Source organism: Drosophila subobscura, chromosome A (assembly GCF_008121235.1).
Source record: "Drosophila subobscura isolate 14011-0131.10 chromosome A, UCBerk_Dsub_1.0, whole genome shotgun sequence".
Taxonomy (NCBI): Eukaryota; Metazoa; Arthropoda; class Insecta; order Diptera; family Drosophilidae; genus Drosophila; species Drosophila subobscura.
In genome coordinates, this window is record NC_048530.1 from 9528547 (window position 1) to 9553986 (window position 25440).

The 25440-nt window shown below is 47.7% G+C and overlaps 5 protein-coding genes across 7 annotated transcripts in view; 2 read left to right on the forward strand and 3 right to left on the reverse strand.

Annotated features, from left to right (window-relative positions):
• On the reverse strand, positions 1–15342 carry LOC117899707 (carboxypeptidase D). Of its 2 annotated transcripts, none has more exons than XM_034809960.1 (9): positions 14481–15342; positions 8256–8491; positions 7720–8199; positions 7533–7633; positions 5117–5234; positions 3722–5048; positions 3440–3663; positions 2132–3375; positions 1–2063 (listed from the first exon to the last, which is right to left on the reverse strand). In XM_034809960.1, exons 1-9 carry the CDS (start codon positions 14961–14963, stop codon positions 1873–1875), a joined length of 4404 nt encoding a protein of 1467 aa, XP_034665851.1. In that variant the 5' UTR covers positions 14964–15342; the 3' UTR covers positions 1–1872. The 2 variants fall into 2 exon arrangements, with proteins under 2 accessions (XP_034665851.1, XP_034665936.1); XM_034810045.1 differs by lacking the exon at positions 14481–15342 and adding an exon at positions 9919–10825.
• LOC117899854 overlaps positions 15300–25440 on the forward strand; it is a 14747-nt gene continuing 4606 nt past the window's right edge. Inside the window, exons 1-2 of one of the 2 annotated variants that reach the window (XM_034810146.1) lie at positions 15300–15305; positions 20316–20325. Coding sequence is in view for 1 of the 2 variants with exons in the window: in XM_034810096.1 (XP_034665987.1) it covers positions 25405–25420 (16 nt within the window). In the remaining variant the exon portion in view is untranslated. Of the gene's footprint in view, positions 15306–20315; positions 20326–25328; positions 25421–25440 lie in introns of those variants that run through there. The other variant, XM_034810096.1, reaches the window with a different exon arrangement.
• Positions 17021–18556, reverse strand: LOC117901352. The gene is made up of 2 exons (XM_034812104.1): positions 18290–18556; positions 17021–18224 (listed from the first exon to the last, which is right to left on the reverse strand). Exons 1-2 carry the CDS (start codon positions 18335–18337, stop codon positions 17853–17855), a joined length of 420 nt encoding a protein of 139 aa, XP_034667995.1. The 5' UTR covers positions 18338–18556; the 3' UTR covers positions 17021–17852.
• LOC117900203 (probable methylmalonate-semialdehyde dehydrogenase [acylating], mitochondrial) lies at positions 19888–22404 on the forward strand. The gene is made up of 2 exons (XM_034810514.1): positions 19888–20058; positions 20686–22404. Exons 1-2 carry the CDS (start codon positions 20029–20031, stop codon positions 22216–22218), a joined length of 1563 nt encoding a protein of 520 aa, XP_034666405.1. The 5' UTR covers positions 19888–20028; the 3' UTR covers positions 22219–22404.
• On the reverse strand, positions 22566–25276 carry LOC117900038 (ATP-binding cassette sub-family B member 10, mitochondrial). Its single transcript, XM_034810268.1, has 6 exons — positions 24826–25276; positions 24545–24751; positions 24271–24473; positions 23925–24206; positions 23119–23862; positions 22566–23062 (listed from the first exon to the last, which is right to left on the reverse strand). Exons 1-6 carry the CDS (start codon positions 25202–25204, stop codon positions 22790–22792), a joined length of 2088 nt encoding a protein of 695 aa, XP_034666159.1. The 5' UTR covers positions 25205–25276; the 3' UTR covers positions 22566–22789.

A 25440-nucleotide genomic window follows, 5' to 3' on the forward strand; every position in this document is an offset into this window, starting at 1 on the left:
TAGGTAGGTACATTATGCTTTTATTCAGATAATTGCTTACATAGCTATAATTGCCATATTTTTGTTGTGGATATGTATACGATAGAAGTACATACAATATACAAATAATCATGGATACATATGCAAGTAAATGCTGCACCCTTGGCTAATTAAATATACCGCCATAGCATCACTCCTTCCATCGATTTCTGCTTGCTTTGTCTCGTGTGTAAAAGTATTTAAGATCATGCAGTGCCACAGCAATGTATATAATGTAGATATATGTATATGCTATTTACATAAATATGTGTGGGTTGTCTGCTTAGATTTGCATTTGGTTTTGTTAACTTTTTGGGGGACTTATACATGTACATGTATATTTAAGAGGGTATCAAGGCCATTTGTTAACTGTTATGTTCGGGCCGTTACTTTCTGAGTGCTTTTCCATGTATTTAGACGGTTGATTTATTGAAGACACATCGGAAACAGATCGGAAATAGTACAGACTTCGGTTTGTAACTTGAACTGAAGACGGAATTCAAATGGAATAAGTTCTTAAAGTGAGCAACGAGTATGACATAAATATTGTAATTTAATTTGTAATTATAGCTCAGTTATCTACACACATTCTAGCACAAGGCATATTAAACTTCAGGCTTCCAAACAAAAGTTATCTACTTTGTCTAAGATTAATTTTGATTTAATTAGTTTACCATGCCGATTCATCAGCGGTTCAATTTATGTCTGTAATACATTTGTCTTTCATTTAGAAATTTATAGTTATATATTATGTAATAGCAATTAGCTTGGCTATTAAATATCAAGTGACGGAACCATAATCAAAATTTACAAATATTTAGAAAGTTATAAAATTATACATATGTATGTAGCTGCCATTTAAATCTTGGCTGAATTTAAATTCTTAAATGGTTACGAATAGTTTGTTGGGTCTACAATCAGTTACAATCTGTCTGCATGTCCGTGTCCTCTCATATTGCTGTGATACGCGCTGTAAGCACGAAAGGGTAAGCTGGAATCTTTGTTTTGGCAGTCACCGAATATATGTACTTATGTACATAAATACATATGCATGTACATATGCGTATGTATATAAGCCAATGTTGTATAAATTTCAATTATTTCGCTAGATTCGTGTCTTCTTTTGCTGCTATTTTAAAATTGCTTCTTCTGTACTCTGGTTAGAATTGCATAAGTAGGCTCTCAGTCTTAAGTTAAGTTGCGATTATGATTACAATTACGATTAGGGCTTCTCCAGCAGAGAGCGGTAATGGGGGTAGGCATTGAGGCATTGAGAGATTCGCCAGGGCTTGAGAGCGGGGTTGGGAGTTGAGCTACGCTGGGCTGGGTTGGGCTGGGCTGGAGTTCTGCCATTTTCTATATAAAGCTGGACATTGCAGGCGAATATAATTACAAAAAAACATTTTCCTAAATATTAAATCGCAAGCGGCAGAAGAATACATTCTCATAAATAATGCATATCGAATAATTCATAATTATTAGCTACATTTACAGCACATAAAACACGTCCGTGATCGGTACTTGGTATCCTGTAAATGGGTAATAAATATTTGCGGCTACAGCTGCGGCTGGAATTCTTTTATCAACTCAATTGAAAGGGAAACCATTGCATCAGCATAAGACTTTGCATAACACTTTTTCTAACCTTTTAGGAAGTGTTTGCCGCAGCTGTAAAATTAATTAAAAAATAAAAAAAAAAAAGAAGAGCAATCAATGCCTTGCTTGGGCTTTTCTTGAAAACGTTTTGAATCACAGTTTTGTTGTGTGGTGTTGTTGTCTGCTGTCTGCTGTCGCTGCTGCTGCTGCTGCTGCTGCTGCTGCTGTTGTGGATGAGCTGCGGGCCTGGGCCACTGCCTAGTGACGGCGCGGCTTGCCATGCTGGTGCAGCATGACAATCTCATCGCCGCTGTCATCGGCCACATCCAACTCGGGCTCCATGCGCGGCCCATCCTCGTCGTCGTCCTCGTCCCCGTCATCCTCCTCATCCGTGTGCAGAATTCGCTCCAGATGCTCCTCATCAAAGTACGGCTGAATGGTCATGCCACCTGCAGAACAAAGAACACAAATGAAATCTAAATCAAATCATTCAGTTGTGAAAGTGATGGAAACCCACGCTTGATGGGGGAACGAAAGAGCTCCGTTTCACCGTCATCGCCCGCATCGTCCTCCTCCAGGTCAAAGTGTTCCTTGCTCTTCTGTGGCAGCAGCGAGAAGTTGTAGTACGGCTTGTTGCCCCGATGGCGACGATAGAACCAGAATTGAGCGCACAGCACGCACACGACAACGCCGACGATGATCATTATGCTGGCAAAGATGATGAAGAGGAAGCGCGGCAGACCGAACACATGCTCGTTGAACTTCAGATGGAAGACGACATTCTCTGTGGGCAGTCCTCCCTGGGCCAGGTGCAGCTGTCGCGTGGCCTCGAAGTGACGCGGCGCCTCCACCTTGAGGCTCACTGTGCCGAGGGGCACGGCGGACAGGCGGTATTCGCCCAGGCTGTTGGTGAAGTTGCGCAGCCGCTCGAGCCCTGCCGGCGCACTGACGGACACCTTGGCATTGCGAATGGGATGGTTGCCCTCGTCGAGGACGACGCCGACAATGCTTGTCGTGAACTTGGAGCCGACACCCGTCACGGAGAGCGCTGGATTATTGCTGGGCAGCTCCTCGACCTCGCCGCGTATCAGGGTGAATGGGTGCAGGCGGATGGCCCCCAGATCGAGCAGCTGGCCCTGCTGCACCTCGGCCTTGATCACCTGCGACGCATAGTTGGGCGCTGTCACCTCCAGGCCGTACAGGCCGCGGGGCAGCATTAGCTGGAAGCGAGCCGCATTCCGTGTCACATTGTACACCATTTGGTGCTCCAACAAACGGACAAAGGCCTCGCGCAGCGGCTGGCCCTCATTGTTGTGCACAAGGCCAGTGACTCCGGTCTGGACGAGGCCCAGGAAGTTCTTGATCTTGTCAATGTTCTTGCGCCACACCGAGGCGATCTGCTTGTGGGCGGGCATGCGGCAGCACGACACGCCCAGTGTGTACATGGGCAGGTTGTACATTTTGTAGAGAAGGTTCGTCAGGCGATCGCTGGTCTCGCGATGCAGCTGCCTGGTGGCCGAGGCGCTGCACTGCAGCGGCGAGTAGTTGAATTCCGTGCGCTGGATGCTGTGAGCGAACTTCTCCAGTATGGAGTCGCCGCGCGGGAAGCCCAGCTCGGAGCTGCCGGCACTAAAGGTGAGCATCAGGTCGAAGCGTTCGCTTTGCAGAAACTGCAGCAGCATGTCGCGTCCCGGCTCCGTTTCGGGACTCAGCAAACGCTCGGCCAGCTCATCGCCCAGCACGGGGTCGCACACAGAGGAGCTACATAGAGAAGGGCAAGAGATTTAGAGTTCAGGCTTAGAGTTCGATCTTGGGTCACACTCACTTGGTGTTGTACAGGTCAAAGACCTCCGGGAACTTTTCCGTCTGCGGCAGAAAGTAGATGACAGTTCGCTGGAGCAGCTGCATTACGGTGGCATCCTGCAGCTTGTAGCCCTCCACCAAATGACGAATGAGATTCAGCATCAGCTCCCTGCCCAAGGGCGCCGCTGTGTCGTACATGGAGCTCACCACCAGCAGCTTGTACTTGTGCTCCTCGGGCTCACCAATCTGTGGGGGAAATGATACATTGAGAAGAGTGCGCTTGTGGAGGCAGACACCCACTCACATCGGATGTCATCTTGAGGTAGTTGAAGTAGCGACTGAACTCGTTGTCCGCATAGCCAAAGCTTGCGATTTGTCCATTCTGATTCTCCAGCTCCGCCAGGCGGGAGCGGATCTCGGCGTTCGTGTGGTAGCGTGTGTTCACCACATTCTCGATTATGCGAAAGTCATTGGCCGACGCCCAGTGCTGGGGATCGTCGGGCATGAGGGTAACGTCCAGGCGCATGTTGTAGGGTTCCGCTGCCGGCACCTCCACTTCCACGCGCAGCGGGGCATAGTTGTCCCCCAGAACGGTGACGTTGTGCTGGCCGGGCAATGCGAGCTTCCAGTAGTCGCCGAACGTCTGGCTAAAGGTGGAATGATTAGCCCCATCCAAGCGGACAACGGCGCCGGCAATCGGTGTACCGATGGTGCTGTGCACCAGGCCATGGATGCCGTGGTGCACCTGTTCGATGAACTGCAGCATCGGCTCGCGGTTGTCGCGCCAGTACTGGGGCAGCTCTCGGGCCAGTGGGAACTTGTCGCAGCCCATCTCAATGGTCAGCTCCAGGCAGCCGGCGCGCACATAGTTCCAGTCCTGCATGCCCCCGGTGACACTGTACCACTGAGCCCCATTGGTGATGCCCTCGGCGAAGTGCTCGTTCTGGAAGAGTTCGCACGCCTTGCCCAGGTGCATGGTGGGATGGGCCTGCGCATAGACTGCCGCCAGGTGCCGGAACAGGGCATTATCCTCGGTCGGATTCAGCTTGCGGCCATTGATGCTGGCGTCGCGCAGGCGCGCGTACGGATCGTTGAAGTCGTTCTCGTTGTCGTCGAACGGATAGTTGGCAACCAAGGAGCCGCCGTGCAGATTCGCCGAGAGCACGAAGGGCAGGGACAGTGTCCAGTTCATGACAGCAGCCACCTCCGGCTCGGTGACCTTGTTGAACTTGTCGGTGCCGTACTGGTCCGGGAAGTTGCGATTCAAATCAATGTTGTGGGCATTGGCGCGTCCCAGGCCGCTCGTGCGGTCGCCCTCGCGCGACACCTCATACCCGTCCGGGTTCATGCTGTAGAGGAAGTGCATCCGCGTGCCGTTCACCAGCCGTGTGACACGCTCGTCGTTGCCGTACCGCTCCAGCAGATACTTGCTGAGCAGCAGGAGCATCTCCTTGCCGACCACCTCGTTGCCGTGCATATTGGCAACGTACTTGAACTCGGGCACACCGGGCACATGCGATCCTGGTGTTGCGAACAGCTCCAGCACCCACAGATCCCTGCCCTGGACACTCTTTCCGATGCTGTAGAGCCGCGTAAGCGACGGATAGCTGGCCGACAGTTGTCTCAGGTAGCTGCAAAGGATCGATCGGCAGGGAATGGAATGGGTACTCCTGACATCCTCCCGGCAGGTACTACTCACCTCTCCATGGCCGTGTAGTTGTGGTGCTCGAAGACGGTGTGGGTGAGGAAGCCGTCGAACTGCTCCTTCCTAGCCTCCGGCGGCTCAGCGCGTTCCACCTTCACCTTGCGGAAGTTGCCTACGGATGTGGATTTGGACATGGATTAGGGATATGTTCCAGTATATCTGTGTGTGTGTGCTAGTTTATATGTATGTGTACGTAAGATTAGCCATGCGAAGGTTGGATGAGGATGAGGATTAGGGTTGGGGTTGGGTTTGCCGCATGCCGGTGCAATGGTGAAAGCTGTTGGGGCGCTGGGGGGGAGGAGGGTAGTGCGTCTAAGAGGCGAAAGCAGATGCATAATTTCGTTTGTTTATTTTCACATTTATTGAGAATAAAATCCAAGTAAAATGCCAAAGAAGTGATAAAACCTTCCTCATCGGGAGATGCATCCCCCTATAGATGTATGTATGTAATTATAACATGTAGTACATACATACATACATATCTACATACATTTGGGGCACACCTCACACACACACAGGAATTGCAATTTTCTTCATTTAATTTCGTTTCTTTTCGTTCCGTTTTAGGTACTTTGATTGATTATACAATTAAAATTTCATTAGAGTTCATTAAAATAATTTCCATCTACTTTCAGCAAAACATCTTTAACGGGCAGAGCGGATCAGCGGGTAGATATCATACAAATATTTAACTATATTTACACAAAGGATGAGTTTGAGAGAATTGAACCCAAAATATAAACCAGAATGAACAAACGAAGAAATGTTAACAGATAAAATGATGTTGTGGTATGGTTTCGTGATGAGGTGAAAATAAAACACACCAATGCTAAAATCCACATTTTATTTTGCCCTTGCCAAAGAATCAACCGCTCAAACCGTTCAAATCTCATTCCCATTCTAAGTACGGACAATATATGGATGATGGACTGCTACTATAGGCGATAGTTTTCCACATTCCACATTCCACATTTGTTATCCATTAAATACTCGTGTAATAGACAAATAGACAGATGTTCATAGTGCATAGTAGATAATAATTGTCTCTGGGTTGTATCCTTTTCATAAATATGCATATTGATAGACAGATACATTACAAGGTAGAGAGATATCCTTCTTTTATATATATACATATATATATATATATATACACATATATATATGCATGTATTGTATAGATATTTGCATACACACTTAATCGAATATAAACATTTATATATATATATTTTATAATTTTTGTTCTGACTGTTAGTTGGAACACGCTCTCTTCGATGTCGAGCCTTGTTTTTTTCGCTCTAGGTATTTGCATGTGTGTGTACATAATATTTATTATTTGTTTGTATTATAGGGGCTGGTGTTATCAATTGTCATCGTAGGCTCACACATTTTTGTGTATAAGTTGTAATGCATTGAACAAGTCCTTTTCGTTCACAAACAATCTTTATAGATGGTGTTTATGTCTCTATATATTTTGAGATAATGGTGCATACGTTTCTATGCTTTGTTCGTCGCTTCCTCGTGCATTCTCTAAAATGTACCACAATATGTTTTGTATATAGGTACCGGGATATGGGCAGAATGAAAGGGAAACACTCGTTGTTCCTCCTCCTTTAGTTTTTTGTCGTGGATCGTGAGTCATTCGATGACCTCAAGTGGGTTTTGATTTCTTTACAAGTTCCTAAGTACAATTTGCTTATTTCATTAATTTTATTGCATTTTGTTCGTGTTTGTCGTTTTCTAGATTTTTGCTTTTTGGTTTCTGTTTCGTTTCGTTTCGTTCTTATATACAAATCAAATTGGGTATTCAGAATTATAATCAATCAGTGTGTGAGTGTGTGTGTGATTGTGGGTGCAGAGTGAGATATGTGTGTGCGGTGCAGGAACAAAAAAATGAGCAAAATGTAATCTGGCAGTGGCGTAAAACAAGGAGATTCCAGAATGAAACATAATATACGCAATGTAGTACAGTGCAAAAAAATAATACATATTTCCCTTTTGGGGGAGGAGATCTCCCAGCCCGATTTGCCGAAAACAATTTATATTTAGAGCAGCCAGCGAATCGAAGATGGTCCACCCCCCCACCAAATGAAATATATGTACAGAAATGAAAGGTGCTTGTGCTGTGTGCTTCGAGATACAGTTTGGAGAGCGCTTAGAGCTGTGCGTATAGAGATATGGAGAGAAATAGAGAGAGAGAGCAGGTGCTGGGGTGGCTGATCAGGGGTGGCATGGTGATAAACTCTATTGATGCATTGGTATCGATCGGTTCAAATGTTTGCTAGCAATATGCACATTAAATGGGTGGATAGCTGTCGCTGGTGCTGGCGGTGACTGGGTATTCCTCACCGTCACCCCGCACGCCTCACGCGAGTGTTCTAGAAAAAATAGGGACTGTATAAACTGCTAATACCATCAAAGTTCGTCTCGACGGGCAACAGTTTGAAGTCCAGGCGCAGAGCCTCCGCGTTGTCGTTGGTCACGCGCACCTCTTGCGGGGCACTGGTCTGGTACCTGCAGGTTGGATGGAGGCGGAGGGAAACAGAATCAGTACTGAGGCTGGAAAGAACACCGGGCGGGAGGGGGGAACAGTCACTCACCCAAAGGCAGCCGCATGCACGCTGTAGAGGCCGGGCGTGAGCAGGCGCCAGTACTCGCCACGCTTCGAAGTCCGAATGGGCTTCTCGTCCAGGCCGGCCACAACGATGTTCGCATCGCCGATGGGATAGCCGTTGGCATCCTGCACCAGGCCCTTGATGCCGATATGGGCTTGCTTCAGCAGCTGCATCAGCGAGCCTTTGTTGCGCTGCCACTCTGCGGGCAGGGTGCTGGCTGCCGGATACTTGCAGCAGGAGAGCTCGATGGTCAGCTCGAAGCAGTTGCTGAACGCATAGTTAAAGTCCTGCATGCCGCCGGAGAGCTCGTACCAGTTGGCGCCGTTAGTGATGCCGCCGGCAAAGGAGTCGTTGCAGTTGCTGCCCTTCCGCATGATCGGGTGGTTGTCCGAGTAAGCGTGCGCCAGCTGCTTGAACACACGATCATCCGGGGTCAAGCTCTCCTCGCAGCACTCATTGTGGGCACTAAAAGAGGAGTGACGAATGGTCAAACCCATAATCAAATTCAAACCGAAACCTACATGGAGTTGTCGTACGGATAGCTGGCCACCACGGCTCCACCATGGAAGTTAGCCGAGAGCACGAACGGCTTGCTGATGATCCAGTTGGCCAGAGCGGCCGTCTCCGGCTGGCGGGACTGCGCATGCAGTTGGTGGACATGGGGCTCCTCCAAGCGGTCGGGGAAGTCGCGGTTCAGATCGATGCCCGCTGCATTGCCACGCCCCACATAGTTGGGCAGCGATTCGCAGTTGCCTTCCTGTAAATGGAAGAGGCGGAGGGGGTATAAAAAAGAGTAAATATTAGCATAAGTATGGATTTCTCTTTCATATCAGTTGTTTTCCACTCTCACTCTTTCTCTCTCTCTCTGTTGTGGGTTTTTATTTGTCATTCAGGTCAGTCCTGACCGAATTATTGCACTGCTTGGCATGTCGGTCAGGTGGGTCGGGGCTCTCTCCTCTCTCTGCTGATTACACCATTCACCCCACGCACCACTCGGAGAGTCATAATCGATATTCGATAACGATATTGCGCAATCGAACAAGCAAGCAAACGATCAAAACAGAACAGCAGATACGTAAACCTCCCTCCGCCCTCCACTCATCTGAATGCAAATATTGTAAACTGGAGCAGCTGTTGCACAATCTTATTGAACGCTCATGAACCGACCGAACTAAAAGCGAGGACTGATGGATGGATGGATGGATGGATGGATTGGAGTTGAATCTCCTCCATTGCCTAATCATCAAATTATATCATTTAATGGACGAATTAAATGGCTAATGTCACTAGCATGTTCAGCCATAATGGAAACGACATATGTATGTACATATGTATGTACTGTGTACTACCCCAGTCACGCCACCGATCACCGATCATCAGAAGTAAACACACACACGCCCGTTCCACTGTGCATTCTGCATATGTATGTAAATTCAGAAAGTTTCAACTCCAATTAAGAATGAAATGGGTGGAATAGGGACGGGACAGGTGACAAGCAGTTGGCTGCCTACTCTTGCTCTCTCGCACCCAAATAAACAGATGGAAGGAGTGGGAAAACAGTTATTTGCGTCGGAGAGGAAGACCTTTGTGCTCAATGAACTACACACGCAGCCTTTTCTCCCTTTTCATCTCTCTTTGAGTCAACATTCTCAATCAATTTTCAGTTTCCTGGCATCGGGAATGAACCCTTTGCTAAACGGTAAAATGATCCAGCAGCAACAACAAAAAGCAAACTACTTTTCTACGCGAAAGATAATGGATGAAATATTAACCATAGTCTATGCATGTCTTCTTGCGTGGGTGTGTGCAATATGTCAACAGTTGTTGATGTTCAGGCGTGGCGTGGCAGTAGGTGAAAAGAGAGAGATAGAGGGCGGTAAAGGGACTGTGCTTGGGCCTAGCGCAATCAGATAATAAGTGCGAAATTAACGCCAACGTAAGCAAAGAGATAGAGAGGGAGAGCGAGAGAGGACTTCTGCCGCCTCACTTATCCCGACGCCCCCGCAGACTCTCACCCACACCACTCTCCTTCTCTTTGTATTCTGAAATTTCACAATTATTGATTTTTCCCAGCGACCGAAAGAGACGAGGACGGCACACAGTGGAGTAGCAGACACATTTGTTTGTATGCAAACAGGTGACCCGCCAGCGCGTACTGTTTAGTGTACTGGATAGCGAACGTACCTGGGACAGGGCATAGCCATCGGGATTCATGGTGGGCATCAAATAGATGTCCGTGGAGTTCACCAGCTGGCCCACATCCGTGATGCGGTCGTAGTTGCCCAACAGGTACTGGGCCAGATAGACGAGCAGCTGCCGTCCCACCGTCTCGTCACCGTGCATATTGGCAATGTACTTGACGGGCGGTGTTAACAGATTGCGCTGCCGCGTATTCTTCGAGATCTGCAGCACAATCAAGTTGCGGCCCTCCAGGGAACGGCCCAGATAGTGGACGCGAGCCTGCTCTGGATAGGCCTTCTCCAGGCCCGCAAACAAATCCTCCAGCTGCTCCTGGCTGGTATAGTGGGGCTGCTGCAGGAAGCCCTCCTCCTCTTTGATTATGTAGCCCCGTCCACTGGGCACCAGCTGGGCGACCATGGCCAAAGCCAGGCCAGTCACAATCCACTGTGCCATCATCTTCTTGCGACTCGCCTCCGCTTCTACGCCGGTCTTCCCGTCTTCGCAGCCGCTACGGGGGAGATGACCTCAATTGCTTGTTATCACGGGCGTGCAAATTGAATGCTGGATGTTCCAGATACAGTTCTTATTTGGTTTTCTTCTGCTTTTTTTTGGGGGGGGATAGCCCTCCGACCGCACGTCCTCGTCTTGGTCGTCTGGGGGGGTCGTCGATGTCGACGTCGTCGTCCGGTCCGTCGTCTGGTGGTCGGTGCAGCTCAGCTTCGAAAAATGAACTGCTTGAAAATTTGCTGCGTTGATTGGCCTTAAGCGCCCATGGGGCTGGCTGCTGCTGTCGCTGTGCCTGTTACCTCTCCTCTGCCAGCGTCGACGCCAGCACTCCGCTGAGAGCGGCGCAAAGCAAAGCGCGCGTTAATTGCAGGGAAATTACACGCCACAGAGAGCTTGAGAGACAAATGTTTTTTTTTTAGTTTTCCTTCTTCTGCCGTTATATATGTACATACATATGAACATATGTACATATATGTATTTTAGACCGTTTCTCGAACCGCCGTTGTTATTTGAGTGTAAATTAATGGTTTGTCGTCGCTTTCGGATTCAATGATGATTATTATTGTTTCATTTGAGTGTTGAATAGCGTTGCCAGATGGCAACCGAGGCGCCGGCGCGTGTGAGCGCGCAGTCGCCGCTAAGCCACAGCAGAGTGAGAGAGATGGTGCGCCAAAGGGAGATAGTGGAGATAAGGAGGAAAGAGAGAGAGCAACTCGGATTTGCGTTGTACGTCAGCGAAAAGGATATTTTTAGCAAGAAATCAATAACTCTCCCACAGTCTTGACGTCACAGCCAGCCAGCCCACCCATTGCCACTGTTCCTGGCGTGGGTTCAAACGCCCACACACACAAAACACAATCCCCATACATTCATGCGTACATACTAATTTCCATATGCGTTCCTTCCTTATCGATAAACAAAATTCCCCAGGCCATTAGGGCTGTTGTTATCAGCAGAGCGCAATTCAAGGGAAATTTACACTCCCGTTGAGTGGATCGGATCGACGAAAGCGGAGGTGATAGCTGGCAAAAAGCTTCTTTCTACGTATGTATGTATGTATATTCAAAGCTTCTCTTCCAATCACGCAGTAGTGCAACTTTGCTCGCACTTCTTCCCGGCACACACAGCTGTGACAAACAACGACGCCTGCAATGCTCTACGCGAATTAATTCATTTTACATAATTCCATTCGCTATGGAATATGCTAAGTTTAAGAGTTTTTCTATTGTTATATTTTTGATATTTTTATAAAATATGAAATAATATTTACCCATTTATTTAATTAAAAATAAACGTACATACATACATACATACATAAGTATTTACAAAAAGTGTTTTCATTCCTTAACAGGGTGGAAACAAATTCTTGATTCCAATGGTTGATTTCAAATGATATTTCCACTTTTGGAAACATCAAGTAATCGTCAAAGTACGCGTAAATTCGCGGGGCTCCAGCTGGAAGAATAGTAACGAGAGCCACAACCACAGTCGAACCGGTTGTATTCACTCGTAAAGTGTCTCAATTGCAGGAAAATGAAATTAACTAAACCAAAACAACACATCGCCCAGACAGCGTCAACGGTGGCATACTGCCATACAGCTGTTGTTGTTGTTGTGACATCTAACCAGTTTGCTGAAAGATAATTGCACGGGGGCCTCCCGCCTCCCTTTCGGTCTGCTTCCAGAGTAACGGTCGCTGTGTGTTGCAATTGCAACACAATGACGTCAGCGACCGTCGATGGCCTTAAATCCATCCACCCGATTATCGGAGGGGGCTGGCCGTAAAACTGTCACCCAACCCACACCCAGCACTTGGCATATTTGTTTAACAACACTCTAATCTAATCAGACACGAACATTGACTTGCCACCACTCGAGGTGTGCGCCCGGTATATGCACGCATGTACTTAACCTGTTGCTCTTTGGATTACCCAAAATTGGTTGAAAATCTGATAAAATATTGAAATATCCCTTAATACCCTGTTTACAAACAGTTGTTGTCAATGTATGGCGCAGTTTAAAGCTTACTCTGAGCACCAATAAAGCTCAACAAAGAAGAGAGTGGACAGACGTATGTACATAGAAAGGTGCATAGGCAGAGAGAGAGAGAGGAGATGATCAGCCAGCAGACAGCTGATAATAATAACTGTTTACTATAATGCGCCTTATCGTTGAGGCAAAAATGGTAACCGTATTCGTGAAGATGTACAACCCACAGAAAGCATTTCCCACCCCATCCACAAATGGTCACTGTATAGTGCCATATTTATTTATATATTTTTGTGCTCACAGTCGATTTACAAGCCATGACAATATCGCAATCTGTGTGTGCTATGCAATCGAAATGCTCATAGTTTTGGGTATTTTATAGTCGGAATGTTCATACATATCGCTCTAGCTTATTTATTCTCCTGAAGTTTGATCTTTCCAAGTTTATAAAGCTCTCATGTTCCGCCTCTCGATTTCCCAGAAAATTCAATGATTCTAGCAGCACAACGTTAACAACACAGGGATGCAAATATATCGATTTCGGTGAATGCATGTATGTACATACATATGTATGTATGTATGTACATTTGTACATATTTATGCACATACGTAATCTTCTTAATTGCATATATGTATTTATAATTGCTCGCATCAGGGATTCACAGCAGAGTTATTGTAAATAAAAGAGAGCCAACAGAGGCAGGGGCGTTTTTAATATTTTGTTTGAATTCATTGGGAAGTACCCTAACGCGACTGTGTACATACTGTGGGAATAAACAGCATATGGTGGCAGCAAAACTATAAAATTGTCACCATGGTTGCTTGAGGCACCTATAAGGTGATTTTGAGGGGTTTTTCTCTTGGCTTAAAATCGGATTTGTATTTATCAAGCACTTAACTTTGATTTTTTAAATTTTACTTTAAGGAATTCGAACAGAAACAAGTAGGAACGCTTGTGAGACGCTTCATACGCGTCTCAGCTTTTATACCCTTTATTCATTCAGTGTATCTGTACGTTAGTGTTTTTTTCGAAATTTACAGCAGATTTTCGCCCTTTGTGGGGTCGGGGCGAAATAATCTGGTAACAGTGTGAGCATTCAGCCATCTGGATGCAAAATTAGGTGGCTCTAGCTTTTATAGTCTCTGATATCCAGGCGCTCAACGAGACGGACGGGCGGACAGACATGGCTATTGATGCTGATCGGAAACGTTTCCTTTTGTGCGTTACATGTGTACATCCAATTTTCCCCATAAATACAATATACTCAATTTACTCATCGAGTACCGGGTATGAAAAGACTTAACAAAATAAGAATCACTTCAATATGAATACTCCAGCTTCAAAATGAATCAGAAATACTTTCAGGAGAAATTCTTGTACGAGTATTAAAACGAACAGACTGATTATTCCCCCTGTACATACCACATTACACTTGACACGACTGAAGAGCTCTAAAATACCAATTGAAGATCACTCGTGAAGCAGCAGCCCAAACACTTGACTTAGACATGCGGAGGGCCATCGTGTGGAGTACCAGAGAGTAAATGATGCACCAGATAATATCAGATGAAACTCCCAGATGCTAATTGCCGGATCACAGCTGACTTCAACCAGAAAAAGTGGGTCACTTATGGTACAACTATAGTTCAGTGTGGGGAGGGGTAGGGGATTCCAAATGGATAGAGACACTCTCTGGCTTTCTACCACAGACAGATTCCAAACGCAGCGGGGCAGAGCAACAAAACACAAAGGAAATAAGAGAGTGAAGAGAGAGAGAGAGAGAGAGAGAGAGAGAGAGAGAGAGAGAGAGAGCGAGAGAGGGGTAGGAGTGGAATAGTAGTGTCGATTCATGGATTGATCTGGCGGTGAAGTGGAGCGGGCAAGTCGGAGCAAACAATTTATCCGATTTACATTCACTTTTCGCTATTGTTACATTTATAGTAATGCGCCACAGCTGTTTTGACCCCCTGTTTTTGGCTCTGAAAGTGGTTTTGTGGCACAAGCCACTTTCTTCCAGAACTATAGATAGATGGGGCTTGGGACGGGGTGCCCGTAGCGGATGACTCACCTGGGCGAGGGCAAAACCATCCGGATTGCAGCTGGGTAGAAAATGAATTTCTGTAGTGTTGAGCAGCCGCTGGACCTGGTCGTCCGTCTCATAGCTGCTGGCCAGGTACTCGGCCGTGTACAGGACAATCTGGCGGCCCAGCGCCTCGTCGCCACGAATGTTGGCCACCAGCTTGACCATGGGGCGCAGCAGATCCCCACTCTTGTCGTCCGCCGGTGGGGCGTTCAGCGCTAGGGCATGCATTGGCCTGCCCTGCCCGGAACGACCGACTGTGTAGGTCTGTGCCAGCTGGGGATAGTCCTTGGCCAGCTGGCCAAACAGAGCGCCAATCTCATCATTGTCCAGATAGTGTGGATGCGCCAGAAAGCTCTCCGTCTCTTCGATCACCTGAACCGCAGCGCTCTCGCTGTACTCTGCGGGGACGGGGGCCGGCGAGCCAGCTACGAGGGCCAGGCACGCAATCACAAAAACGCCAACGCGCATTTTATCTGCTATCTCGAGAGCAGATCGATCCGAACCAGACCGACCCGCCGATGCGGACACGTAAGCAGCAACAACAAACGGGGGCGCAGGCGCGATGGAGAGTCGCTGAACGAGGTGCTGCTGCACTTGTGGCTAGCTTTCTGCTGGCAGCTTTCTTTGATATGCAAATGATTGCCAATATTTCACTCTAATACTGAAACTAACTGGCACACAAGCCAGAACAGGAACAGAGACACGAAACAACTTGTTCTGCAGGTGCTTTTGCCCTGTTGGCGTTAGTCACACTGTCACTGCACAAAAACTCCGAAATCACGCGATATAAAACGACTGAGAACCGCAGCAGTGAAACATATTTTCTTTCCACAAACAACAATATTAAACAATTTCAATGCACAAAACTTAAAACAATAAACTACGCGGATTTATCGATAAAATACAGCCCTCAGAAATATACCGAAATATACCAAAGAACGAACTCAGCCCACTTAGCCCCGCTCTATTTAAACAATTTGGCAACTTGAGCCTAGTACTCAGATCGAAAAAAAGGGCAGCTAGAAAACTCAGGGATGATATTCGTTTGGAAGCGATAAGAAAGTTTGCGCGCCAGGCAGTACTCAGATCGACAAAAAAACAGACCGACTAAATCTAGAATGTCAGCCGATAGTATTTTGTGGTACCGATAGTATTTGTGTGGTATTCGTTGGTATGTTGCTAGCAGCTCGACAAATATAGATCTGTTCTTTATTCCGAGAGGGTACCTAGCAAACAGAGGGTAAAGTCTCAACAACATGGAGGCAACAATGCCGCTGAAGTTAAAAGACAAATGACCACCGTGCCTTTAAACGAGCTTAAGGCCATCAAACGGCAAAATAAGGAAACAATTATTTTAGATTAATGAGATTATATTGAATTTATATGTATTTTTAATTTGTTAACTTATTTGAACGCCAGTTGCTTTATGTTGCAAAGCCACAGACCGGGCTGGGCTGTTAACAAAAGGTTTTACGTTTTTTTCCTTTTGGGACCAAATACTGATCCACAGGGTTGTGCAGTGAGGGGGCGAAGGCGGCGATTTGGACTCAAAACTATCCAATTTTGAATAGGAAGGGTGCTAGAGGTGCCGTTTTACAAGTTTGCCACGGGCGCAAATATTCCTTGGCACGGCCTTGCTGCTCCACCAATCAAAGAAGGCTGCAGAAGTTATTCCCAGACATATGCAAAGTCTCTGTCATATTTTCAAACTGCGGAATATGCAAATGGTATCGTTTCATGGGTTTCCATAAATGTACACATATTTATATGATTTATAATACTCAAATGTAGAGACAAACGACCGTCCTGGTTTCTTTCCTGCAGATATGGGTTTAATCAAAGTTGTCGTAGCTTATTTCGTGGGTTGTCCTCCTCGCCCGATCATCCAAGAGCCGCCAGTCTCAATAACATAATCTCCTGCATGGATCCATTTTGCATTCATTGTTTTATTACCCTTTTATTTAATTTTCACACATTTTCAAAAAGGTAAACAACACAGCTGCCTGAGAAGTGTAACCGTACGGAATGCTGTTTCACCTCTGGTCACACTCTGCTGCTAGCAAAATATATTGCACATTTTGCCAGCAAGTTTTTTTTCGATCTGAGTACTAGACTTAAACCGAAAAAAAATAATCAAGTTTGTACGTGCTGAAGGCTTTTTCAAGTCAAGTTTTTAGTTTTGATACGGAAATTGTACCATTTTACTATTTTGCGTTCTCTATGCACAGTGTGACCGATCAAATTTACCGCCTGACACTCAGCAATATACCGCAAATATCCGCTTGTCAATAATATTAAGATAGATATTTCAGCACAAATTGAATATAAAATAAATTTTTGTACACTTTGTTAGATAAGAAATGCACGCGACGTGTGATTGATGGATGCAAAAGTATTTTTTTTCAGTATTTTATGCGATTTGATGCGAAACTGATTTTGCCATTCACAGTGCACGCTGACGACGATGGGCTGGGCGCTTTTTGGTTTAGAATTTAAAATGAGCCCTGGCCATGGTGGTGAGCCTTCTAAATTTTAATTTTCTAAATTCTGGCTTATACAATCTATTAACAAATATTCAAAAAACGAACAAACTAGCCAAAAATAGGTTGCAATTGTGTATCATTAAAATATAAATGATAATGATACGTCTAAGACTAATTAATGTATACATATGTATGCATCTATATATGTATGTACATAATTGCATATGTACGTTTTATATGTACTTTAAAACGTGTCGTATCAAAAATGAGTACAATACAATACGATTATGTTAAGGCAAATTTTGAAAAGTGCATTCCCATTCAAATGGTATCAGACATTTGGTTTTCCTTGCATCATAAAGTAGTGCTTCTTGCGCTTACATTAGGTCCTCACAGGAGGGGGGGGGTATAGGATACAGGATACACGTTCTGTGTGCTGCTGTGTGTGTGTGTGTTTACAATATATAAAGTAGAGGATCTGCTTCTGTTTCGAGTCTAAATGCTTCGTATTTGTTACTCCTGATATCAATATTGTATCCAGTGCCCATTAGCCAGTTGATTGCTTTCGATTGCGGCTGGTGTCCCACTCTCTCTCTTTCTCTCTCTCTCTCTATCCACCAGATTTGACACATTTCTTTCAGCATTTTGCTTTGCTTTGGGTTTGAGGGAGGGAGGGCTGACTACTGCTACTACCACTACTGTGGGGCTTTGTTTCGGGTTAGCTGACTAGCAGCCGGCCAATCAATAAAAATCATGGAATATTCATAAATTGCCCAGGCCACAAGCACTGCCCCCCAAGCCCAAGCCTAATCCCAACCCTAAGCCCCAGTCCTAGTCCTAGTCCTATTCCTAGTGGGCCCCCGCCTCGCCCCGCCTACTGTTCATTGGCAGTTACGATGGCGGGAAGTTCGGTGGTTGTGGTGTTAGTGTTGGTGCGCGGCTGCTGGCGTTGCTTCTTTTGCTTGTGCTCCTGGGAGGTGGCAATCCGTTTCTTGAGCATTTGGAACGTCTGCTGCATGCTGCGCATCTGAAAGCGTATCGAGGTGCTGACGTCACGCTGCAGCTGCTGCACCTCCTGGATGTCCTTGCGCAGATTTTGGTACTCGTTCTTCACCTCGGTCATGGACTCGAGCAGCTCCATCACCTCCATCTCGTCCATCTGCTCCATTGTAGTCTGCTCCAGGCTGCGCTCCACCGCGTGCAGCTTGTGGGCCATCGTGTACAGCTGGGAGCCAGCATTGGCCACCTGCAGTGGGAGCTTTACGCGTCACAAATCTTTTGTATCTAAAGATATCGACAGACACTACATACCGATTTTTCCAGGGCGCTAATATCCTGATAGCCCGTGGCGGTTTCCATTTTTGCTGGTGTCGCTCCCTTAGCACAGCTGTGGTGGCATGGCCATATGGCAACAAAGGAGCGCGTTGGCTGAGCAAAATAAAAGGTTTTCTATCGGGCCGGAGCGCGCTCGCCTGCCTGCTGCTGCGTTGGTGGCATCCGAGCGAAAAAGCGAATCCTGCGGGGGTCTCGGCAATTTATACGCTCGGGCCCCATGCACACATACACACACAGACACATGTTGGGGAGTCCTGCTGCCGTCTGCTTCCGCACTAGTATCCTGTGAATGGCGGCAACTCTGGCCAACAGCGAAAGTAGTTTTAATTATGTTGACCAGGAAGCGGAAGTCCAGGCGCAACTTTGTTTACCTTGGCGAAAAGTGGAGAGTGGAAAGTGAAAAGGAAAAGCGTAAGCACAAGCCTAGGCTTCTTGCTTGGATTCTGCTGCCGGTTTACACAGGAATTTGAATGTGGGTTAAACGATTTCCTGGAGCATTTCGAGTTTCCGCCTAAAATAAGACAATCATATTTTTTTTGATTGGCAATCGGATTTCCTAAGAAGCGTTTGGGATATTTTAGTGCTTAAGCCAATGGCCCATCTGGTTGTGTTTACCGTTATGTTTATATTGGTGTCTGTTGTTGATGTACATGCACGTTGCATACATACAAACATACTTGAATTTTTTACACTTTACTTGTCAACCCATCACTTATTTTATGCGACTCAGTTTTTCTATGCACTTTTCTATTTTATTGAAATAAATCATATTTAGGCATTTTATTTGAGTGTGTGTATGTTGTGTTGTTTTCATCCAACACGTGCCATAGCCAATACACTAAACTGGAGTACAAACATTCATACATACATGCATATGTATGTACATATGTACATACATACATACGCGAGTATAAATACACATTTTTTTGCGTCGCACCGAATATTGAATGCTCTTAGGAATGAGATGGTGGCAGAAGTGGTATAAAATGTTTACATATATGTACATATATTTTTTTTACTTTAGCCTGTCGGCCTGTTAAAATATGAATGAATTGTATAAACGATAATGGTAATTCTTATTTCCACGGGATGGTCATTCACAACTTAAGGGTGTGCGACTTTTCGACTTAACTCATGCTCCTTACCCCCCGGTAGCGAGAAAAAGACAAACATCGCAAAAACAAACTCACACATGCATATGTTAGCTTATTCCGTCATACGCGCGAACACACATACAACACAATGAAACCTCGAGCCCCCAAAGAATAACAAAAACAAGAACAACAGCTGCTACGCCAGGTTCTCGAGCCGTTTGTAGGTGTGTATTTATATATGTATGTAGGTATGTATGTTTTGACGTGTGTGCTATCGTTAAGCACATTTTGAGGCGGATTCCTCCGACCCCCACCTGACCGCCGCTCGCAATAACCAAACACCACCATCCAGTTTGACAGTCTTTTCGACGGTCTGTCCAGCCCCGCTGGCCCCCTCCAACCTTTCCACAGCCACTGCTCGTATATCAACAATCACACCATACACATGCTCGGGCCCCTTCGACTTGGCACAGCCTCAGAGCAATTGCTTTCAGTTCTAGTGGAACCACCGTTTGGACAGCACGCGATCTCGTTCTCGATCCCCAAACCTCTGACCGAGAAACGGCCCGTACTCGTACACTCCTGCCCATATCCACCCACATCTCTCTATCCCCAACCAGGATGGCTCTCCTGCGTGCAATCGGTGCTGAGGTAAGAGGGGGCAAATGATTTTATTATCGATAAGCGCCAGCTACAGTATAGTGTTGCAAAGAGTGTATATATGTATGTACATTTGCATAGACATGTAAAAGTGCAACAGCCATTTCGGTGAATGACTGACCTGCCACTCTCACTTTACAACTCTGTGTGCCATTATGAGTGTGTGTGTGCATGTGCGTGTGTGTGGCCGTGAAAAAGAAATGCCAATTGACAACACATGTTACGTAATGCCGCTCAGTGAGCAGCAGCAGAGCAGAGCGGAGAAGATAGCGCGACGATCGCAAAATGCAAAAACAATTAACAGAGCGAGAATTAGCAGAACACTTGAAATGGCATAAAATATAATAAAACGCGATAAGCCGTGTTTGGGGGCGAATATTTCCACTCACCCAACGGCCTGAGAAGCCATTAAAACGCATGTTTGCTGCCAGATGTGGGCCCAGTGATAAGAGTAGGCGTGGCCGATCAACCCCCCCATTGTCAATGCTATCAGGTCATCGATGGCCCCACCCCCCTTACCAAAGACCATCTAACTGTACAAGTTGAGGTTAGGGAATTCCGATAAAATGGAATCCAATCTGCGATTGCATGTAGTATATTCTCCTCTCCCCTTTGCAGGCCCGCTTCTTGACACAACGCGCCTACTCCTCGGCAGCGCCCACCACCAAGCTGTTCATCGATGGCAAATTCGTCGAGTCCAAGACGAAGGAATGGATCGATGTGCACGACCCGGCCACAAACAAAGTGGTGACGCGTGTGCCCAAGGCCACACAGGATGAGATGCAAACGGCACTGGAGTCCAACAAGAAGGCATTCCGGTCGTGGAGCAGCCAGTCGATCCTGACCCGTCAGGCGGTTATGTTCAAGCTGCAGGCTCTGATCAAGGAGAACATGGGCGAGCTGGCCAAGAACATTACCAAGGAGCAGGGCAAAACCCTGGCCGATGCCGAGGGCGATGTTTTGCGTGGACTCCAGGTGGTGGAGCACTGCTGCAGCATTCCCTCCCTGCAGATGGGCGAGACGGTGGCCAATGTGGCTCGCGACATGGACACATACTCGCTGGTTATGCCACTGGGTGTGACCGCTGGCATTGCTCCCTTCAACTTCCCCGCCATGATCCCTCTGTGGATGTTCCCCGTGGCCATCACCACCGGCAACACAATGCTGCTGAAGCCCTCGGAGCGAGTGCCCGGCGCCACAATGCTGCTGATGGAGCTGCTCAACGAGGCCGGCTGCCCCCCGGGCGTGGTCAACGTGATTCACGGCCAGCATGACGCAGTCAACTTTATCTGCGATGCCCCCGCCATCAAGGCCGTGTCCTTTGTGGGCTCCGACCAGGCCGGCAAGTACATCTACGAGCGTGCTGGAAAGAACGGCAAGCGTGTGCAGAGCAACATGGGCGCCAAGAACCACGGCGTGATCCTGGCCGATGCCAACAAGGAGAACACCCTGAACCAATTGGCTGGTGCCGCCTTCGGTGCTGCTGGTCAACGCTGCATGGCCCTGTCCACGGCCGTGTTTGTGGGAGAGGCCCAGGGCTGGATTCCCGATCTGGTGGAGCGTGCCCAGAAGCTGAAGGTGAACGCCGGCCATGTTCCCGGCACCGATGTGGGACCCGTAATCAGTGCCGCCAGTCGCCAGCGCATCAACGACCTCATCGAATCCGGCGTGAAGGAGGGAGCCAAGCTCATTCTCGACGGTCGCAAGGTCAGCGTGGCCGGCTTCGAGGATGGCTACTTTGTGGGACCCACCATCCTGAGCGACGTCACCCCCAGCATGAAGTGCTACACTGAGGAGATCTTTGGCCCCGTCTTGGTGATCCTCAAGGCCGACAACCTGGACGATGCCATCGACATTGTAAACGCCAATCCCTATGGCAATGGCACCGCTGTCTTCACCACCAACGGTGCGGCTGCTCGTAAGTTTGTCAACGAGATCGATGCCGGTCAGGTCGGCGTCAATGTCCCCATTCCCGTGCCCCTGCCCATGTTCTCCTTCACCGGCACACGTGGCTCTTTCCGCGGCGACCATCACTTCTACGGCAAGCAGGGCATCAAGTTCTACACTCAGACCAAGACCGTCACCCAGCTGTGGCGCGAGACCGATGTGACCCACACCCAGGCTGCCGTGGCCATGCCCACCATGAAGTAGGGCGGTGGCTGAACGAATGACGAAATAGGAGGAGAAGGATGACGAGGCGAAACTGTTCCACGTATTGAACTTCTAGATATATGCACAGGACGTGTATATAGATAGAATCTAGATACAAAGAAATTATTGCATTTATTTTTGTGCCTGTTTATTAGATTTAAGATGAAAGTTTAGAGGAAATTAATGTGAAACCGAAAACAATAAACAATTTTGAAGACTCAACGACACACATGCTCTATGAGCGAACTGGCGCGCTTTCCATCACTGTTCTGTTTCATAAGTGGCCCCTTTCCAGCACTGCTGGACATCTGAATTAAAGCAGTTTTTCCGATACGATTTGAAAGTCATTTCTCATTTAACACGGTCAATTCTGTATTTTACTAGATTAAATAAAGCATTTGAATATTTTTGAACACATAGCCACCCCCCCCTGGATCTTGAGGGTGCCTAATCAAGAGCACCAGCCACCAGCCAGCCGTGTGGCAGGCGATGGCTTCTAATTTCACATCTAATCTAACACCAATCTTATCTAATCCTACACCCCAAAAACTGTATAAAATAGTCGCCAAAATCACGAGGGTCGACCCCCAAAGGCCTGGCTGGCCACCAGCTCCCGAAAGGCTCCCCGATCAATGCCCATCAGCATGTCGTAGTTGCCCTGCTCCACGATCCGACCCCCATCCAGCACAGCAATATTGTCAGCATTCCGGATTGTGCTCAAACGGTGGGCAATTGTCAACACGGTGCGACCCTGAATGAGCCGATCTAGGGCATTCTGCACCAACTGCTCGGAGACGGCGTCAAGGGCACTGGTTGCTTCGTCCAGTAGGAGTATGGTGGGATTCTGGGGGTTCAAAATGTTTCATTAGATGAGGTTTTCAGGATAATATCCTATCATACCTTTATGAGCGCACGGGCAATGGCCACTCGCTGCTTCTGGCCACCGCTGAGCATCATGCCACGTTGGCCCACAAGGGTGTTGAGGCCATCCGGCAATTTGCTGGTAAATTGTCCAATGTTTGCCTCCTCGACAACGCGCTGCAGCAGCTCCTCGCTTTGGTCCTCGCCGGCATTCACGCCGTACAGTATGTTCTCACGTATAGTGCCAGAGAAGAGCACCGGCTCCTGGCTGACAGCGCCCACATTGTTTCGCACCCACTGGGGATTGACGGTGCGCAAATCCATTCCATCCAGCGTGACCATCCCCCCCTGGGGATCGTACAGGCGCAGCAGGAGCAGGGCTATGGTCGTCTTGCCCGCTCCGGAGCGACCAACGATGGCGGTTGTCTGGCCGGGCATCAGGCTGAGCGTGAAGTCTTTCAGTACGTAGCTGTCGGGTCGCGAAGGGAAGGTGAAGTTGACGTTGTGGAAGCCGACCTCGCCAATGGGCTTGGATGCCGGCATGAGGCCCGCGTCAATGGGTATGCTGCACTTGCGATCGAGAATCTCCCAAATGCGCTCCGAGGCGCCGATTCCCTTGTTCAGTACGCTGTAGAAACTGGACAGGCCGTTCATGGAGACGGCCACATAGCCGGCATACAGCATGAAGGAGGTGAGGGCGCCGATGCTCAGCGCATTGTCCAGTACCAGGGTGCCGCCATAATACAGCACAGATATGATGATAAAGTTTCCCGAGAAGCCGGTCTAAGGAATGCACAAAGGTCAGACACTGACAAGGAGGGACTGGGAATAGAAGTGGGGCTCACCAGGCCAAAGAAAATCGATCGAGCCCGTGTCTCCTGGTAGGCAATCTTCAGTGCCTCATTTAGCTTCTCATCGAATGAGACCACCTCCTGCTGCTCGCGGCAGAAAGTCTTCACCGTCTTTACATTGCCGAAACGCTCCTCGGCATACTTCATTATCTCTGCGTACTTGTCTAGTTCCTTCCTGGTGATGCGTCGCACGTAGCGTCCATATACAATGGCCATGCCAGCCATGGCCGGCACCACAAGTGCACTGACCATAGCCAGCTGTGACGATGTGTAAATCTGCAATCAAATCGCGCATTAGGATGGGGAAACATGGCAGTTTGTTGGTTTACGGGTTACGCACCATCATGCCGCTACCGACGGTAATCATGGCCACAGAGCGGAGGCCATCGGAGACATTTTGGCTCAGTGAATTGCCAACCATGTAGGTGTCGTTGCTCAGTCGATTGATAAGCTCCCCGGTACCCTTTGTGTCGAACCAGCCGACCTCCTGCATGAGCATCGATTCGTACAGGCGAGAGCGGAGTAGGCGCACAATGCGCAGAGCTGATAGAGATGGAGAGGGAGGGAGATTGCAGGTTCTGGACTGAGAATCCTCATGCTGGGTCTCTACTTACAGGCATTTCCAAACATATAGACACGGGCAAAGTTGGCCAGGCCGCCCAAAATGAAGATAAAGAATAGCATCAAGGAGTACTGCTGTAGGCCTTCTAGGGCATCGTTGTTTATGCCGGTTTTGTTGAACACCATGTCGATGACCTTTCCCAGAAAGTACGGCACAGACATGGTGATGGCCGAGGAGACCACTAGGCAGGCGATTCCCGCTGTTAAAATGCAAATGAAAATGTGGTTTATTATCTAGAGGTTTGTGTGAATGCAATGGGATGCGCTCGCTTACCTAGGAGCACCCACTTCTCCGATGCGACCAAAGCGAGCAGACGCCCAATTTCGGACTTGCCCATTTTAGAACGGGCTTGTGCTGGGGCACTCTTAACATTTTTGACCAACACTTTGCCGCCTTGTGCCAGGCCGCGTCGCAGGCTTGGAACAGAGGAGCCAAAGCCGGCACAGGCACTGCCACTCCAACAGTTCAGGATTGTTGTTCGCTGTTTCGCTTGCTGTGGTATTCCAGGCGGTGGTCGGAGGTTGAACTGGTATCGTCGTAACAGCGGTCTCGTCAACGAATTGTACAAATTCAGAGCGGGTCCAGCTCTGTTGATTCTCGATAATAGTAGGCTCGATGGGCCTTGTGTCAGTCTTGTACAGTGTAGTATCATCGTGTTGACTGTGTTTCCAAAGCGCCCCAGCCGTACGAAAAAGATTAAAAAAAAAACAAAAACTGAAGCAGCTCAGGTGAATTGAAAATGAAAACAAAATCCCAACAGCTGTTCGTGCTTCAAGCTTGGTCACACTGTTCAGCAGCGCTGCCCAACACTGGTCGCGCGGCAACACGTGCGCCTTTTGGTTAGTAAACAACATGGGCTCAGGCAAAGGTAAGTTTAGTCGCTAACTG

Coding starts and splice junctions, on each gene's coding strand:
- LOC117901352 (XM_034812104.1), bottom strand. CDS start 18,337: ATGGAAACCGCCACGGGCTATCAGGATATTAGCGCCCTGGAAAAATCG. Junction 18,225..18,289: donor TTAGCGCCCTGGAAAAATCG/GTATGTAGTGTC, acceptor CTCCCACTGCAG/GTGGCCAATGCTGGCTCCCA.
- LOC117900038 (XM_034810268.1), bottom strand. CDS start 25,204: ATGATACTACACTGTACAAGACTGACACAAGGCCCATCGAGCCTACTA. Junction 24,474..24,544: donor CTATATGTTTGGAAATGCCT/GTAAGTAGAGAC, acceptor CATCTCTATCAG/CTCTGCGCATTGTGCGCCTA. Junction 23,063..23,118: donor TTGCCCGTGCGCTCATAAAG/GTATGATAGGAT, acceptor TTGAACCCCCAG/AATCCCACCATACTCCTACT.
- LOC117900203 (XM_034810514.1), top strand. CDS start 20,029: ATGGCTCTCCTGCGTGCAATCGGTGCTGAG. Junction 20,059..20,685: donor TGCGTGCAATCGGTGCTGAG/GTAAGAGGGGGC, acceptor TCCCCTTTGCAG/GCCCGCTTCTTGACACAACG.
- LOC117899707 (XM_034809960.1), bottom strand. CDS start 14,963: ATGCGCGTTGGCGTTTTTGTGATTGCGTGCCTGGCCCTCGTAGCTGGC. Junction 8,492..14,480: donor ATGGTTTTGCCCTCGCCCAG/GTGAGTCATCCG, acceptor TTCCATTTACAG/GAAGGCAACTGCGAATCGCT. Junction 3,664..3,721: donor ACCTCAAGATGACATCCGAT/GTGAGTGGGTGT, acceptor TTTCCCCCACAG/ATTGGTGAGCCCGAGGAGCA.